The sequence below is a fragment of the Sarcophilus harrisii genome, chromosome 3 (genome assembly GCF_902635505.1).
Source record: "Sarcophilus harrisii chromosome 3, mSarHar1.11, whole genome shotgun sequence".
In the NCBI taxonomy this organism is placed as follows: domain Eukaryota; kingdom Metazoa; phylum Chordata; class Mammalia; order Dasyuromorphia; family Dasyuridae; genus Sarcophilus; species Sarcophilus harrisii.
In genome coordinates, this window is record NC_045428.1 from 401,561,207 (window position 1) to 401,581,202 (window position 19,996).

Sequence of the window (19,996 nt, forward strand, 5' to 3'; positions counted from 1 at the left end):
TAGCATTGGTTCATCATTCAAGGATGTGGAGCTGGGCTGAGCTAAAGAACTATTTGTTTTTAATGTGTTTCCAAGGGCACCAACTCATGGGCCCTGAATGAGACTCCTCTTGAGTTGGAGGCGTTTTTAAACTAAAAATGGGAGTCTGCATACCTTTTTCTTCTAGCCAAGAATAGAATTCTTTTAGTCAGAAATATTGATGGCTATTCAGATTAATCTTATTTCTTGCCAATGTCTAAGCTTCACAGGTCCTTATGAGCTATATCTTGATTGTCAAGAGCCAGGAATTAACTAGATATACACGTGTTTATATGTACACATATATATTCTTCTTGTATGTTCCTGTGGTTATCTAGATTGAGAAATTGAATGAGTATTTTGGAAACAAATGGAGATTAATTATTCAGTTTGATCTGTCCTGGAAACGCTGTTAGTTCTAGTTGTTCTGCTCACCATAGCCACCATTTTCTTTTTCAAGGATTTTGGCCATTTTGTGGAAAACAATATTTTTAGAATTTGTGTATTATGTATGTCAGCAGCTAATTTCATTGATTAACAAATGAAATTAGCAACCTTTCCCAACTTTTTCCTTTTTTGGGAAAGCAGTATGTAGTAATTCAACAGTAAGTGCCATAAAGTGGGCAATACAAAATGAATGAATAAATTAATGAAACTGTTGTTTATCCTTTGAACTGGAAGAAGACCATGACATCAGGGAGGTGATACCATGACATGCAAGTGAATTGTATTTAAGTGAGGGAGGGCTGTACAAGGTCACACTTTCCCCTCTAGAATTATCTGGGTGCAGTGGCCAAATATAGATCCAAGTGACTGAATGAAATGGGAGACCTTGGCCTTTTTAAGGTAGGTCTTCAACAGGTCTCAGTTTGAGTAAAGCCACACCCATCCAGTGATTAAGGTTAGGTAGCAATTGAGGCAAAGAATCTCCTCTTTTACCTTGTCAAAAAAAAAAAAATCTAAATAAATTAATAAATATGGGAGGAGAAGACCTTCAGGGTTTATGGCCAAAGTTGAAATAATTGCTATTTACATTCAATCTGAGTCTATCAGGACCCAAACTATGACCAAATAAGACAAGCAGCATTTATTAAGTGCCTGCTATATTCTGGGCACTCAGTTTGGTGCTGGAAATTGAAATGCAAGCATAAAACAATCCCTGTCTATAAGGAGCATACATTCTATTTAGGGGCACAGTAAATACACATAAAAGTAAATGTAGAATATAGACTGAATTTAATATTAGATATGAAATAGAAGCTGGGGCAAAGATCAGGAAAGGCCTCATGTAGGAAATAGCTTTTGAGTAGAGCTTTAAAGATGAATGAAAGATTCTAAGAAGCAGAGGTAAGGAGGGAGTGCATTCTAGACCTGGAGAAAGAGACTGTACAAAAATAGAGATGAAAGATGAAATGAATGAATGTTCAGAATAGCAAATAGATAGTTGTTTAGAGATATAAGTTTCTTTGTGGATTTTATTTGTACAGAACAAGGTTTTTATATAATAGTCCTGGTTTCTTGTGTATGTCTGTGCATCTATCCATGTGTGTATATATATATGTTTGCATATATGCATATGATTTATGTATGAAACTAGTAATATTAGTGCATGTGAGGGTCTTTTTATAATTTTAAAAATTCTGCTAATATGAATTGTCTTAATCAGTATGATTAAAGAGATTTGGCATTTGCTGCTTCTTGTTAGAATATATATATATTTAACAGTGTAACATGTTTTCGTGTTACAGAGAAACCAGAAGATTGAAACAGGATGACCTACCTATTATAGCCTTAGAAAAGTTTTGTAGGTCTGCTTTACTTATAACTGGTTGTGCAAAGAGCATGCCATGCCATTAAAGGGCGTACATTCCTGCCTAAATTTGGCTTCTGTTGGAAATAGAGTCCAGGAAAGGAGAAAGACCATCAGGAGGGAATAGCTTTGTGTGTTCTCCTGACCCAGTACGTGCTGTACCTATTTTTGGTGTCTGGTCATGTATACATTGCTTTATGTGAAATGCACAGCAGTTATATATTTTGTTACCACACCCTATTGACATTTTCATCATTTTGCTGATGAATTTGAAATAATGTTAAGAAGCAAATGTTACATAAGTTCTCAGGTGAAACAGTCATGCAATAGTTTGTGCTCATATTACAGTTGCACACCAGAAAGACAAGGAAGTTTACCTAGGCCAGTCAGAACTGGTCTCCCTGGTGAGCTGAATGGTAATAGATGCCAAACCCAAGAAAAGTTTTTTTTTTTTTGAAGACGAAGAAAAATATTAGAACAACTCTTCCCTCTTACTTAGTAAGCCCAATGAGAAGAGACAACCAGCCAGATACAGAGACTTGTTGGATATCTATTGCCCATTAATGTGTTTTAACTCTTATATTGGTTTGGTACTTTAGAACTTTCAGATTGCTTTCTCTTATGTTATTTCATTTGATCCTGACAGCTCTGTTGGATAAGCAGAATTATGGTAACCCCACTTTCAGATGAGAAACATAGGACCAGAGGAATTAAATACTTTTCACAGTATCACACCTAATTGAGGATAGTGACTTAGTGTCCATTCTTCCATACATTAGACAAGTTGCCTTTAAGTGAATGGGAGAAATGTAGTTTTTACACTATATACTTTATGTATATATGTGTAGTGATGAGATCTTTTCTTTAGAAATGTTAAGAAATATTAATCTCTGGGAGCATTTTCAAAATTTTTGCCTAGAAGTATTATTTTTGAATATATGGTTATGTTTATTGTATGCATATTTTTAGAGAAAGTTCTTTCCTTAGAGCATATTAGAAAACATGAAGGAACACCTCAGTCACAAGTATATGCCCCAGATTTAAATTCTTTTCCTTAGGCATTTGCAGGTATTTTTACCATCCAAATATTTCCTCTCCCCCTAATCCCCTTCCTCCCTCCCCCTAAATTTGAAAGAAAAAAAAATGTGATTGTAGTTTGTTTACAGAACCAAAACTTCCATGAATTTTGGCTCCTACAAATTCAAATTATTTGGATTTTCATTTTGTTTCTTTTACAGAGGTGATTTAAGGTTATAGATTGACTCTGTTAGGTTCAGTCCCTAAGCTTAGCTTGTGATAATTGTTTTATAAATCCCAGGGTCATTTAAGACTAGATTCAATCACTGATAAAATTAGGCAGCTTGCCAAGTTGGCTTACTTGGGTAATCAAGGTCTTGATGTGTTGGACTGTGGCCAAATATCATGACCTCATTGGAACTGGAAGTAACTTGATCTAATCACCACACATTTGCATGTGATACCTTTTTTTTTTTTTTTTTTTTTTTTTAACAAGCAACTACTTTGACTTAATATACCAATACAATCTATCTTAAGGAAATCAGTCTAATTTTCAAGCTTCAAAATATGAGGGTTGTTTTTTTTTTGTCACCTATACCGCTACATCTTTTTTTTTTTTTTATTCTGAATTGTTTATCAGAGTATGTACACTTTTGCTTGAAAAATAATCGAGTTGCATTTGAAAAGTTTGACCAAGAAATAGCCTCTCTACTATTTTTATACCAGTGCTGCCTTCACACTGGGATTGTCTTTCATTTGTCCTTGACTTGGTGCCCATCTAGGATTCCTAGCTGTTAAGAAGGCATCTTTGAAATAGCAAGTGATTGACTTTGAAATTAAAGTACATTTAAGTTTATATTAATTGTTTCCATAGTCATTTGGCTTCCTTATCTCGTCAGTCTTTAGAAGCTGTTTGGAATCAAACTGGATATTATTAAATTAATGCTAAATCATTTGCATACTATTGAATTATTGAAACTCCTTTTTGGCATTGGGGAGGCAGGCCCACAGACATTTTTTCTTATCTTTTGTTATTCCATTCCATTTGAAAGATTTAAATCATTTTGATTCACCTCAGGTAGAGTTAGTGAAAGAATCCAGATGCTTATCTAATGTTAAACTATGTTCTATTTCCTAGTAAAAGATTTATATTGGCATTATAAAAAATATATTCATAGTGGGAATGGAGTCATATTGGAGGCCTGAAAGGTATTTAAGTTTACATTACATTCATATACCATAAACCATTCTCTAACGGATGGGCATTCACTCAGTTTCCAATTTCTTGCCACTACAAAAAGGACTTCTGCAAACATTTTTATATATACAGGTTCTTTCCCCTCTTTTATGATCTCTTTGGGATTCTGACCCAGTGGTGAGATTACTGGATTAAAGGGTATGCACAATTTTATAGCCTTTTGGACTTAGTTCTAAATTGTTCTCCAGAATGGTTGAATCATTTCACAACTCCATCAACAATGTATATGTCTCAGTTTTCCAACATTCTATCCAGTATTTATCAGTGTCTTTTCCTGTCATTTTAGCCAATCTGAGTGATGTGAAATGGTACCTCAGAGTTGTCTTAATTTGCATTTCTCTAATCAATAGTGATTTAGAGCATTTTTTCATATGATTACAAATAGCTTTAATTTCATCATCTGAAAATTGTTCACATCCTTTGAAATGGCTTTAATTTCTGAAAATTATCTGTTCATATATTTTGATCATTTATCAATTGGGGTATGACTTGCATTCTTATAAATTTGAGTCAGTTTTCTGTATATTTAAGAAAAGAGGCCTTTATCAGAAATAGCCTGATTTCCCAGCTTTCTGCTTCCCTTCTAATCTAATCTTGGCTCCATTGGTTTTGTTTTTACAAAAAAATTTTAATTCAGTGTTAACCAAATTATCCATTTTGCATTTCATAATATTCTCTAGTCCTGTGATTATAAAATCCTTTCTTCTCCAAAGATCTGACAGGTAGCTTGCTCTTCTAATTTAATTATTGTATTACTCTTAATGTCTAAATCGTGAACGCATTTCAACTTTATCTTGATATAGGGTTGTTCAATGCTTAGTTTTTGCCATACTATTTTCCATTTTCCCCAGCAATTCTTATCAAATAGTGAGTTCTTATCCCAGAAGCTGGAGTCTTTGGGTTTGTCAAATACTAGACTACTATAATCACAATGATTTCTTAATCCTAAATCTTAAAGGGCCAAAATCTAATGGCCCTTTCTCAACTTGAGTCTCTCTTCATTTCCCTTCTGATTTCTACCTGCTGATTATTCCTCAGTCTCCTTTGCTCTATCTTCACTCAGGTCAGGCCTTTTCCTGTTTCCCAAGGCCTTGTTTTGAATTCCATCCTAACTCTTTCCCCCTTTACATCATTCATATTGATGTTTTCATCAGTTCTTATGGGTTTACTTATCATTTCTCGGTAAGTGATTCCCAGCTTTATGTATCCATCTCTCATCTCTTTACCGAACTCCAGTTCTCCATATCTAAGTATATCTTGGACATCCTTTGACCTAAACATGTTCAAAATTGAACTCATCTTTCCCCCTATATCTTTGCCTTTTCTCAATTTTCCCATTAGTGTTGGAGACATCGTCTTTGCAATCTTAGTGTCATTTTCAATTCCTTTTTCTCTCAACCCACGTATCTACTTTGTTACCAAATTTGTCATTTCTGCCTTTACAACCTCTTTCTTAATTTTTCTCATTAATCATACAGCCTATACTCTGGTATCCTTATTACCTCTTGCCTGGATTATTGCAAAAACCTTCTAACTGGTCCTTACGTTTTTTGCTCCAAGGCCCATCTTTCTCTCTGATTGAAAAATAAACATTGGAGATCTTCTCCCAGATCTTCCATTTAGGGAGGGTCCCAAGGCTGCCACTTATAATTGCCCATCTGTCTGTATACTTCTGTACTTTATCATGCTCCAGTGATAAATAAATTTCTACTTCTTTTTTTTCCCCACCATCTTTTTAACTCTTGTCTACCTCCATTAGATTGTATGCTCCTTGAAGACTGGGATTGTTTTTCTTTCTTTGCATCTGGAGCACTTAGCTCAGTGTCTGGCACAAAATAGATTTTTTTTTTTTTTAGAATATAACCTTTAAAAAATTTTATAAATAATTTATACAAAGACAGTTTGCCCACCTGAATCACAAAATCATCAACTCAAGATATCCAATGAAGTCTTATTAATAAAAGAGGTAAAAACTGATTTATCAGTCTTCATTAAGAATGGCAGATAAAGCTGAAAAAACAAGGCCCCATTTTAAAAACAAAATCTATCAAATGCAAGTGCTTTGGTTCTTCTGTCTAATTATTTGGGATTGTGATATTTCTTCCCATCTACAAAATCCAAAGCCCTCAAAACCAAGGCTACAAAATGGATTCTTAATAAGAGTTTGAATATTGATTTTTGAAATCCAGTCTTTTAATGTTCAAGAAAATTGATCAACAACCATGAGTTTTATTTTTCTTTTATGTAAAATATGTAAATGAATTTTATCCCACTTTACTCATGGGTTTATTATGTTATTGAAAATCTGAAATGTTTGTAAATTATTATTATTTAAGATCCATATATGTATGTCCCAATATATACATGGATTTTTCAGCTCTGAACTTAGAGTCTTAGACTGCTATTCTTCAGACAAAATGAATTTGCCAAGTAATTGCCTTTAATTTAATGAGTTAATTAGTTAACTGCCTCATCTAGAAGTCAAGCACAATACTTCTTGTCAATGAGAAGACTTTTTCACCCCTTTGAGCTATACCTAGGACTGTTGATACTTTATCTTTCTGTTAAAATCAAATTAAAATAGATTGGGAGAGTTAGGAAGAAATACTTAAGGAAAAAGAAAAAAGGGGGAAAAAACCCAAGGAAAGTGATTTTCTTTAGCATCATTTGTAACTCTTGGCACAAGTCAGACCTGGTTTCATTGATAAGCAACAATGAAAGCAATTGTTTGCTTAATTGTTACCTGTGGCCTTGGTAGCTTGTGGAAATGCAGCCTCACTTCTTGGCACTGTGCATATCACTGTTTCTTTGACTCCAAAAACTGTGGTGTGCTGTTTCTGCAACAAGTACAATATACTTTTACTCTCCCCCTGTGTATATGTTGGTCACTATGTTGGCAATCAAACTGATAAATTAGAAGAAAGATACCCTCTGGTGAATCCGATAGATTCTTAGCCTGTGAATGGTAAGTGAGTAGAGTTTTGACCATAGCTAAAAGTAAAAAAACCAAAAACCAAAAAACATAAACAGCAGGAATCAAGATAGCTATAGAACCACATTCTTACATCATTCTAATTTTGAGTGCCTTCTGTGGTTATGACACCTTTCTTTGAACAATGGTATTAAATTCATCAAATATTAAGAGTCTACTCTATGCAAGACCCCAGGACAGCAAAGATGAAATAATCCTCTGATTTCTGCTCTTAAGGAACACATGATCTATATAGATATAATAAATATCTATATATTTATAGATATAATAAATAAACAGAATGTCATGAGGGAGAGTTCTAGAAAAAGTACTTTCAGAATACTTGAGTATAGAGAATACTTTCAATTGGAAAAATGAAGAAGGATTTCATGGAGGAAATGGTACCTAAACTAACTTGAAGGAGGATTTTAGAGTTTTAGGAAGGTGAATGTTTTCTAGCCTTGTATCCCAGTGAGACTATGTAAGGGGAAAATGTGTACAGTGTGATCAGAATATAAGAGTATATGATGATGAATAATAAAGTTGGAGAGATAGTTTGGAGGTCAAATTGTGAAGGATTTTAAATGCTCATGTGAAAATGCTTATTTTGGGCCAATTGTATTATTTTGTCCTGTGAATGATAGGGAATCAGGGATGGGTTTTGAGCCTAGAAGGCTTTGGGATTTTCTTGGTAAAGATACTGAAGTGATTTGCCATTTCCTTTTCCAGCTCATTTTACAAATGAGAAACTGAGGCAAATAGGGTTAAGTGACTTGCTCAAGATCAAACAGCTTATGCTAGTAAGGATTTGAGGCTGGATTTGAATTCAGGTCTTCCCGACTTCACTCCCAGAGTTCTATCTACTATGCCACCTAGCTGCTTGTTTGTTAGGATAGTCATTTCAGTAGCTATGTGGATGTTGAATTGAAAAGGAAAAGACCTTGAGAGATCAAGTAGGAGGTTATTATAGTAGCTCAGTGAATAAAATTTAAATCTTATATTTGATGTAGTCCTTAGTTTAAGAGATATTTAATCCAACAAACATCAATTAGTGCTTACTTTGTGGTAGAAACTATTCTGATTGAGGCTATCAAATTCAAATTTTGTCTTTACAATTCTTTAAATATGTGGCCAGGAGTGAGCCCCTTAGTTTTTTAAAACTTAGTTTACAGGTAAGATAATAGTAACATTAGTAACTGCTTCACAGCATAATTGTTGTAAAGCATCTATGAGATTATAGATGTAAATTCTTCCGCCACTTTTAAAGTGTGATAAAAATGTCTATTGATATAACTAAAAGCAGTTGTTGATAGAGATGAGAAGCAGGACCCATTTTAAATGGAGAGCTTAGATAACATTTAAGATTATTCAGTCAACAAACATTTGGTAAGCACTTATTATGTATGCCACAAAATAGTATATTATACTTAAGGGAAATAGGAAATGCAAAGCCAAGGCAGAGTCCCTATTTCAAGTATCTAAGAAAATCACTCTAAGCTTCCCAAGCTGAGTTTAAACTTTTTTTCAGTGTAGAGTTGGGAACCACTGAGAACTTTTTCTGAGTAGGATAGTGATATATTCAAAAATACATGTGAAGATTGATGTACAAAGATTGGTTCAAGATTGGTAGTAATAATTTAGAGGAAATGGAGACAATAAATGTAGACTTAATAGGATATACCAATAAGTGTTTAATAAACAGATCAATGAAAAAGTTTAATCTGTATTATTAACATTTTTTCCTCCATCATTTTCTTAAATCTATACAATCAACAAAATAACAAGTCAATTCCTGATTTGGAGTGTGTGCTTATTTCTGAGGTGCGAATGCTCACACTGAAAATCTAACATCTTTACCCAATTTGAACTGACTTCAGCCACGTCCCTGGATGCACTGTGAAGGGAAGTAAAGGAGATCATATGGTACCTTTATGGGATAACTAAGTTGAGAAGGATTTTGTTTGATTTTTAAAATAAAAGCATGTTTAAGCATTTATAAACAGAAAGGAAGGGGTCAATGGAGAAGGAAAGTGGAAGTGCTAGAGAGAATAATGATTGATTAAGTAGTATTCTTGAAGGAAGAGGGGGTTTGATTAAGGTCTTGGAGGTATTCCTCTTGGCAGAAAGGAGGGTCTCTTCTTTCTCTAAGGCAGAGGAGAAAGCAGATAAAGATATTTTGAGGTAATGAGTTGGGTAGTTGAGAATTAAGCTAGTTCTGAAGGCTTTATTTAGTTTGAAATATAAAATTAATGACATCCTTGAATACTTGCTGTGCTGTGGGATTATGAAGTTTAGAACTCTCTGTTTGAATGGGTATATTCTGCAGAATTACAAACAATTTATTAATCTTACCTAGAAGAAAGGATTAACATTTTAATGAGAATGAAAGTTAACCTTTTTCATAAAAATACACAGAGAAAATTATAATTTGATATTAACTTCTTTTCCATGGCATTTTCAGGTACTTAATTTGAAAAGTTATTTTAAAAAGAAATTACAACAATCAAGCCTTCTTTTATCAACATATAAGTGGACTATGATTATTTTATTTGTTGGTGTTGCCAGATTTAGCAAAAAGAATTTCTAGAATGAATTTGTCTACTTAAGATTGATTTCAGTCAAAGGGGCAAATATTCATTTAATAAGAGCTATTTCCCACAGAGCATAGGTTTTGATTACATTGGTCATCCTTATAAATAAAATCCTTGATATAATTTTCAAGAAATTTCTTAGAAACAAGTATCTTTTCTAATTTCTTGTCACATGCTGGAAATTGGAACCAGTAAAAAAAAATGGCACTTACTTAAGCAAGAATTTCCATTATGACTTTTTTTTTTAACCTCTTTTATGGGTAAGAAAGTCTCTGAAAATTAGAAGATCTTTTATCTTCTCACACTGAGGTTCTAGCCACCATCTTTGCTGTCCTTGTACCCTTTGTACTCTGAACTCTCTTGTCTTTCTGACATTCTTAAATTAGTCAGCGGAATATTCCCTCTTTCCTTTCACCCAAAAAGAAAAGATCTGTTGATGTCCCTTCATTTCTCTATTAAATTTTGATTTATTATTTCATGGGTTTGATAGTTATAAAATAACACATTATTCTTATCCTTATAACCTTTGTTTCTTTTCTCCATAGTATGCGAGTACTGAGGTTGATGGAGAGCGTTACATGACCCCAGAAGATTTTGTCCAGCGTTATCTTGGATTATATACTGATACACATTATAATCCATGGACTGTGCAGCTGTTGGCAGGAGTAGCTGATCAAACCAAGGATGGGTGAGAATTGAAACAGTTTTTGAAAGAAAAGATGTTGTTTAATTAATTTTTTAAAAGAGAAATTAGTACCCACCTAGAACTTTTAAATAAAATATAACTAAGTATTAATAAAAATGCTTTTGTTTACTCCTGGTAAAAATTATACTATAAGAATTATAAATTTATATATATATATATATATATTTTAGGATTATATATAAAATTAAAGATATGTAAATATAATCACAAGGACTATAGCACAGAGAGGGACACTGATTTTTGTTTACTTTTATGTATACAAGGATGAGCTCTAAATAAGTAAAACATCTGTGAGTCAATCACATATATTTTTCATTATTACAAGAGAAAATCTATTGTTAAGACTGAAGGTTGTGAGATAGCATTTGATATATTGAAACATATAGAAGTTAAAGTGGAAATGTATAGCTTTTTACATGAGGATAAAATATAATAGAAATGTGGGGTACTTTTAAATCACAGTTATAGTATATTCCCAATTTTATGAATGATTATATCAACTGGTAAAGTTACTATGACCCATTCAATGAAGAAATTGTTCAGTCCAAAGACAGACCTATGAGAATTAATTAAATCTAATATAGATCTCTACCTTACATTCTTTTAAAGGACCTTATTGAGGTAACTTCTACAACATTTGCTGTTAATTGTTGGGTTTTTTTTTTTTTTAAGCTATTCTCCAAGTCCAGTCTGCACAATATCCACATCTTTTCATATACTTCCTTTTGACCTCTTCAGCTCCAATGTGGTTTCACTTATTTTTCAGAGCTTTCTGGGTTCAGTCCTGGAAGAAAGAACTCTTGAGACAGTCAAGTAGAGCCAAAAGTTAAGTTGTTAGAAGAGAGCAGGTCAAAAATATTATCAGAGGAGTGGGTATTGACTGAAGAAGAGGTAGAAAGAGTCTGTTAAAAATAGGATACTGTCCACCTTTTTAAAAGGTAGATTTCATTCATTTCAAATTGAAATCCTCTTAACTCTCATATTTCTTTTGGTTGCAGATCTGACCCATAGGAATACTTCAATGTTTCAAATTATAAAATGATGTAGGAGCATATAAATTATTTCTAAAACTGAGGAGAATGAATTTTCTAGTATTATTAATATGAGAAGAAGTTTTTTTTTTTGGTCACCTAAAAGATATTTTTTTAATGTAGGCTTCTTTTTTTGAGTTGCTTATAACTTGTGTAATTTGAGATAATCCAGACAATAGAAAATGGCAAAATATGACTTTAAGGATTTGTTTACACATATTATTTAATCTTCTTTGATCACATAATTTACTGTTTCAATATAGTTAATAAAGAAATAATAATTATTTGATTTTTTTAAAGTACTTGGAGTTTTTGTTATTAACATTTAGTTCAGTGTTTTTTGAACATAAGGCAATTGAAATCAAGGGATAGGTTATTCTTAGTTACTTCTGATTTCTGCCAGATGATTACAACTATCCCCAAAAGATCCAAGAAATGAAACCTACTTTAAAAAACTAAGGGTCAAATTTAATTTAATAATTCACTTTGATTTGGGTTAGAGATCAATGCAGTTCTTTTTGATGCTTTCCATTTTCAAATTGGATTATGGTTCTTAAAATCTGCAGCAGTGACATGATTTATTAGAATTATTTAATTATCGTCACTAGTTTTCCCTGAAACAGTTTATATATAATCTGTTCATAGTTGAATTTTTAGTGTTTTGAGCATTAAATCATAACAGAACCATATGTTTTGACAGTATGTTCCTTGACTAATCTTTATACCCCGAGGTGGAGAAAATGACAGTATTTCTTTTCATATTGAAATATTTCACACTGATGTCATCTCTTCTGGATACTCCCTTATCCTTCTTCCATTTTGTTCCTTCACTTTGCATATGAGGAGATAACTTTTCTTTCATTTTTCAATGATAGAGGAATTGATAGTATATTTCATTGAGTACATTTACCCAAATACAAGGTGTTTCTTAATTTCATTTTAGTGTTAGTGAAAAAAATTTCCACAAATAATTCTTCTACATAGCATTTCATTATTATATTTGTATTCACAAGGGACTAGAAATAAAATGCTAAATTTAGACTACATGTCTTAAGTTTTTGAATGAGTAGGGATGGGGTGGTTTAGATAAATTAGTCCAGGAGTTCCCTGTACCATGTGCAGATCTTTATTATATTTTCTTGTATTCTCAGTGCCAGCAATCCCCCAACTTCACCTCTTGAAAAGGCAGAAAGTAAAAGGATATTGTATAGATATCTGCTATTTGCAACATTATATAAAAGAACAATTGGGTATGTTATAAGTAGTTTGATTTGTTGTCTAAAAGAGGAAGCAATTAGCTAAATCTGTTTCTTCCTTAGTTTTAACTAAAACTTTGAAGTCCTTTTTGTAAATTAAAAGTAAAATTATTTTATACTTTATATGCAAGTATCCAAGAGACTATTATTGTACGATTTAGATTTGAAATCTAAAATGTTTGGACAGTTGCTTGTTTCAAGCTGTAACTAAAAGAATTGTAGGTTCTATATTTGTCCCTACTCAGCATTTCATGTGAAGGTTCTATTCTCATAAAGCAGAAGAAGAATCTAAGTTCTCCCCATTTTCAGAAATTTATTTCATCAGTTTTTAGAATGTAAATAGCAAATGTGTGTGTGTGTGTGTATTTGCCCCTTCCCCTCTCTCATAACAAGTGTAAAGTTTATATATCAGTTTTTTAGGGAGTCCACTTAGGGAACAGTGACTACCTTAATTGTGTAAGCTTAGTTCTGCCAGAGGTGTAAGTTTGTATTTTATAGATCAGTTAGATTCCTGTCAGTAGTATCAGAAGAACATCTATAACAAGCTAAAGGGGGAAAAGGAGTTTAAGGAGAACTATCCTAAGAATGTGTTTCTACTTTCATTAGCAGACTGCTTTTCTGTTCTCTTTTAAAAAATGATTAACATTGTAACAAAATGTAAAATATGTATGGAATCAGAGGTGCAAAAAGGCAAGTTAGAATTGTGAAGTAAATTGTGAAGTCACAAATGCTTCTGTACATCATTTGCTGACTTTGCTCCTTAAATCTTATTGATGTTTTTTGTTTATATGTAATAATCGTTTTCAGATATTCTTTCTCTCCTAATAATAATTATAGTAATCATGATAATGACAGATAAAATTTATATAACACTTATTGTATGCTAAGCACTGAGCTAAGCATTTTACATTTATTTCATTTGATCCTCACAACACCACTGAGCAGTTGGATGCTTTTATTATTCCCAATTTATAGATTTATTTTATAGGAAACTGAGGGCAAATAGAAGTCACCCAGGGTTACACAACTAATATGTGAATGAGTCCTCACTTATAATAAAAAAACCTTTAAGTGTCTAATGACCATGTCTGTAAAAGTATGTAGCATTTTGCAGTCATAAGGTCCCTTACCCCTTCCCTCTCTGTCAAAGGAAGGTTTGTGCTTTTCTTTCTTCTCTCAGGCCAAGATTGGTCATTATACTTACTTAGCATTAAGTTTCATTTTATCTTTTTTTTTTTTTTTTTTGGTTCACATTTTACAGTTACTGTACATATTATTCTCCTTGTTCTACTTTACTTTGTATCAGTTCATACATTTCTTCCCATGTTACCCTGAATTCCTTAAATTTCTCAAAACATATTAATGTTTTATGAAATTTGTGAACTAAAATTTGTTCAGTCATACTTTAGTCAATTCTTTTTGCCCCTTTTGTTTCTAGATATGATTAATAGTGGGATCTCTGGGTCAACATCATGAACATTTTTATGCCATAATTTAAAATTGTTTTTGAGAACAATTAGATCTATTTGGAGTTTTACCAATAGTATATTTATGTGTCTACCTTCCCTCAGCATTTCTAGTCCTGAATATTTCCATTTTTAATCATTTTTGACCAACTTATTGAGTATAAGGTGAAATCTTTGTTTTTAATTTGAGATTTGGAGCAAACTTTTATTTGGTTGTAGTTTGCATTTTTAAAAACTGTTCATATATTTAATTACTTACTATCTAGGGGAACTCAGAACTTTTTTAATGGAACATCCTTAGTATCAAAAGTCATGTGAGTGTTGAGATTTTCCAACATCTTTGTTATCCTTTTACAATACATATTTGAGTCATTGTAGTTTTCCCTTCTGGATATAGATATTCTTAGTACTGAGATATAGAATTCTTAGTGTTAGTACTATTAATAATATTTACATAATACTTTCAGATGAGCAAAGTGCTTTATATAAATGTTATCTTATTTGATTATCACATAAACCCTCTTTTATCCCTGTCTTCCAGATGAGGAAATTAAGGATGATAGAGGTAAAACAAAGAATAAAAAAAACAGCAATTTTTTTGAAACTACAATTAAACTCAGGGTTTCTTAATTCCAAATTGTGCATTCTATTCATTGTCACCTATCTTTTTGAATGTTTTAATTGGAAAAATGTAGCTGTTTTAAAGATACCTATGGCATTAGTTTTAATCAGTTTTAATTAGTCACCCAATCTCTAATTATAAATGAACAACTTATTTAATCTTTGCTGTATTTACTGCCACTTTTAGTCTGTCAAAATGGTTCTAAGTACTATGACTGGCAGAGTTGGAGATTAAGCTTGTGTTTATTTACATTTCTATATGAGCAGTGAAGAAAATAAAATTTCCTAGGGAAAGATAGAGCAAAGATGGCTGAACACCAGTGTCTGGCTACCAAGTAGTTTTTGGATAGGGCAACAACATATGAAATATAGAGTCCAAGGATCCATGCTCAAATTCCAGCTCTGCTGCTTTGTTCCTTTGTGACTTTGGGCATATAACATAATCTTTCTAGTTCTCAATTTTACCATCTGTAAAATGTGGTGGTTTGATTAGATAGCTTTTAAGGTCCTGTTCTCTTTCTATATCATGTATATATGCAATAGAGAAATATAACTATTGATAGGCCCAATTGTAAAAAGGATAAATGAGATGAAATTAGAAGAATTAAATAAGTTATAATAAATTGCTTTTAATCTTTCCTGTTATTTATTAGGGATCTAGGTATAAAAATAACTTGTGGAGGCATCATTTTCTTTTTTCTTTTCTTTTTTTTATGATAACTTTTTATTGACAGTACGTATGCATCGGTAATTTTTTACAACATTATCCCTTGCACTCACTTCTGTTCTGATTTTTCCCTTCCTTCCCTCCATCCTTCCCCTACATGGCAGGGAGTCTTATATATGTTAAATATGTTATAGTATATCCTAGATACAATATATGTGTGCAGAACCGGGCAGTTCTCTTATTGCACAGGAAGAATTGAATTCAGAAGGTCAAAATAACCTGGGAAGAAAAACAAAAATGCAAACAGTACACTCATTTCCCAGTGTTCCTTCTCTGGGTGTAGCTTATTTTGTCCATCATTGATTAATTGGAACTGAATTAGATGTTCTCTTTGTCGAAGATATCCACTTCCATCAGAATACATCCTCATACAGTATTATTGTTGAAGTGTATGATGATTGGAAGCATCATTTTCAAGACACTAAGTACTATCATCAGGGTGAGAAATGATTGGGAAATATGCTTTGAATTTATATAATGCAGTTGCTATTATCATCAATACCTACGTTCTTCACTGTCTTAATTTTTAATATCTCAAATATCATTCTTTATTATTGGTCTCTTGAATTGTTTTGTATTTGGTGAAGGAGATTAGTAGGCAATTATTAAGTCATTACTTTAGGAGGTTAAAAATAAATAATGTTAGTGCATTCAATAGATTATATTGAATGTGAAGCAAAAATAAATGATTTTTGACTATTTAACACTATAACTATATTTGATCCTGTCTCAGCTGGGTTTTTTGTTGTTGTTGTTGTTTCTTTTTATGACCTTTCCATTTCCCTCATTAATGAAGACTGCAGAATATTTCAGGAGTACATGAGTATCCAGTCATGGTAGGACATAAAAGCAAAAAAGCAAAATCTACAAAGGAAGGCGACAAAAGAAGAGGCACTATATAAAGAGAGGAAAATTGTATTATAGAGAAGGTAAGGAATGGAAATTAGATGGTGCAGGTGAGGTAAGAACAAGTATAAAAATAGATTGATAAGAGGAGATTGTGAGAAGGAATAAATGATGATCCATGATCAAGAAGGAGTGCTATGTATGGGAGTCAGATAGGTAATGATGTATATAAGGATTAAGCTTAATAAAATGCATTAATTTTTTCTCCCAGAAATCAAGTTCTCTAGTTTCATGCCTAACTTTCAGGTTATATCATTTTATATATATTTCTTATATCCTAAATATAATAAATATTTCCTGTAGAAATTTTCTTTTCTTGAAATCTACCGCTGAAAAAATAGTAGTAATACAGAGAATACAGAGCAATAATACAGAGAATTGAATTTTGTACAGAATACTATCCTCTACTACTATATAAGCTTGTTGTTTTCCTATGAATTTAAAAAAATCCCATAATCTAGCTGGAACTTGAGAAGCAGTGATTATTGTTTATTATTACAGGAACTTAGCTGACACAGTGGATAGAGTGCTAGACCTGGAGTCAGATAGTTTTTGTTTGGTCATTTTAGTCATGTCCAACTCTTTGTGACTGCATTTGGATTTTTCTTGACAAAGTTATTGGAGTGTTTTGTCATTTCCTACTTCAGCTTATTTTATAGATCAGGAAACTGAGGCAAACAAGGTAAAGGGATTTGCCACGGGTCACAGTAAATAAGTTCCCCAGTGTCACAATGTCTGAGCTGGATTTGAATTCAGGTCTTTCTGATTACAGACATGATGCTCTATCAACTGTGCCATCTAGCTTCCCAGTTAAGTAGGGAGTTTGGTAGACCTGATTTCAATTCCAGCCTTAGATACTTCCTATTTGCATGATCATGTCACTTCTGTTTGTCTTAGTTTACTCAACTATAAAATAAGGATAACAGCATCTATTTCACAGAGTTCTGAGAGAATAAATGAGATAATTGTAAAATTCTTAGCACAGTACCTGGAATGTAGTAAGCACTATATAATGCTTCCTACTATTTACCCACTCCTACCTTTTCCTGTTATTTAATATCTTTTTTTTGCAGGTGATATTTTTACAATGCAATAGGACTATTAAAATAGAATCTAAGTAAAGAACAGGTTTTTCATTTCTGAAAATTTGGCCCTGTGATTTTTACCTATTTGAGTACTTCTCTCCTTCCAGGTGTACTAACTTCATTCTGTGATTCTTGTAGATGTATTATCTATAAATTACATATATACCCAACTACATTCAAACTTCCCCCTTTTCACTTTAGATCTCAAAGATACCAACATATGACTCAGTTTCATTCCTTCTCCCTCATTCTTTGTGACCCATCTACCACATTTCAGGTTGTATTTGTCCTAAGTAATGTTTATATTACTTCATACACGTTAGTCTTCTTTGATCATAATTTACATCCTGCTAAGGTCTTCATGTTTAAAGATTCTCATCTGTAGTTTCACAGGGAGAATCTGGAGCTGAGCTTTTGATGCAATAGAGTTTGGAATCATTAAAAGCACTGAGTACAAGCAAGTGAAAGTCAGCCCAATCTTATTCCCAGTTCTGGGCCCAACTTATTGCCTATCTGTAGTACCAAGTAAAAAATAAATGTATTCACAAACTAATGTACTTTGTTTTCTCTCTGAGAACACTTAGATTGATATTTCACATTGCTGTTCTCTAAGGAGGGCTTATAGTATTCTGGGACTTCATGACATTAATTTTTTTTTTACCTCCAAATAGAATTTCACCATCAGTAAAATATTTCTTTTGACCTTATCTAACTCATTTTCTATGATACTAGAAAAGACCTTGGGCTAATGTCTATCTGTCTACCTCTCTGTCTCTTTTAGCATTTTCTTAATGTCAATAATGTTTTTGCTTTAATCTCATTTCTCATAGAGTCTTATGACTGATATGTGTGTATACACTTGGATGTATATTTTTTTGCCTTATTAGCCTGCTTTTTGTTCTGTTAAGTCAAATGCTTTCATATAATTAGTCAGTGCAATGGGATCTTATATTTTTAATTTTTTCAATTATATGATTGAAAAGATGTTAAGAATCATCTGTGAAAGCTACCCTTTGCCTTTTTGTCAAGCATACATTTCACACACTCAGACTGTTCTCAGCAATGTCATAAAGATGTAGTAGGTACTGTGTAAATATGGAGATGAACATTTTTTGATACAATGTGGGGATTTGTTTTGGTTGTTTAAATACATTTGATATAAGGATTTTGTTTTTCTTTCATTTGGGGGGAGGGAGGTGTAGAACCAGCAATAAGGTTACCAAAGTGAAAAAAAAAAGACAAGAAAAAAAGTCATTGAACAACATTTTAAAAATGCACAAAAGAAAAGAAAGGGCAATAGAAGATGCAGACAAGCAGGACAGCTTTGATTATAACATGTTTATTTTTATTATATATTTTAAAAGAAAAGCAATCTGTACATAATACAGATTTGCAACTTCACGGGCAATCCTCTTTTTTTCTTTTCTACTTTGTATAAGGAAAATTTTTTTAGCATTTAGTTTAGAAATAAAAAACAAACAAACAAATCCAACATCAAAAAGAGAAAGGTGTATCAGTAGGTAGTTACTGATGTTTCTTCAGTTAGTTACCTTTATTATCCCCTCAGTAAAAACACCATCTTTGATCTTTCATTCTTTTAAAATTATTTCTTCTTTGGAAGATCTTGAGAATCAGTTTAAGAGTTCATAAAGTTATTTCCTAAATGGTAGGAAATGTGATTAGTAGATATAAAATGTTTTTTAAAACTATTTTGTCTGTATCACAGTAGGTAGTTGTATCTATAATTGATACTATTAAATGGTGGTATAACTTGTGAGGCAATGTGATCTAATCTGTCTTGCATCTTTTTGTTTTAAAATCACATGTGCATATGTACTACAAATTTGATTTTGAATTCATTAAAACATTTTTTTTTAATTTTAGCTTTTTATTTATAAGATATATGCATGGGTAATTTTTCAGCATTGACAATTGCAAAACCTTTTTGTTCCAATTTTTCCCCTCCTTCCCCCACCACCTCTCCCAGGTGGCAGGTTAACCAATACATATTAAATATAAAACATTGGTTTTTTAAAGATTTTCTGGATGATGGTAATTATATTAATGAAGGCAATAAACTGTAGTAGAAAGAACACTCATGAGGTTTGGCATCAGAGGATCTGGTTTTGGATCCTATCATTTACCTTTATATTTATTTACATTTATGACCTTGAACAAATAATTTGAACTTTCTGCCCCCTCCTCTCCCAATTTCCTCATATATAATGATGATACAATAATGAGATACTGAGACGACTGGATTAGATAATCTCTGAGACTCCAGTTTTATAAAGCTATGTAGATTCATTTGTCCCATTAGAGTAATCTGTCACCATAGACCTAGGATTCATTTCAGATGCATTCATATGTTGTAGACATACTTTAACTATATAGTCTTTACTCTTTTTGATAAAGGTGGGAGTGAAGTAAGGCAAGGTGGAAGGGAAAGGTATATTGGTGTAAGTAATTTCTTCCATTAATAAAAATTAGCACATAGGACACAGTAAATATTTTGTGAATGTTTTTTAGGATT

General features: G+C 32.3%; 1 protein-coding gene across 1 annotated transcript in view; it reads left to right on the forward strand.

The window, feature by feature from the left end:
• Positions 1 to 19,996, forward strand: part of SLC25A12 (solute carrier family 25 member 12) — a 114,174-nt gene that overhangs the window by 6,686 nt on the left and 87,492 nt on the right. Inside the window, exon 3 of the mRNA XM_012544818.3 lies at positions 10,211 to 10,353. Coding sequence (XP_012400272.1) covers positions 10,211 to 10,353 — 143 coding nt within the window. The remainder of the gene's footprint in view (positions 1 to 10,210; positions 10,354 to 19,996) is intronic.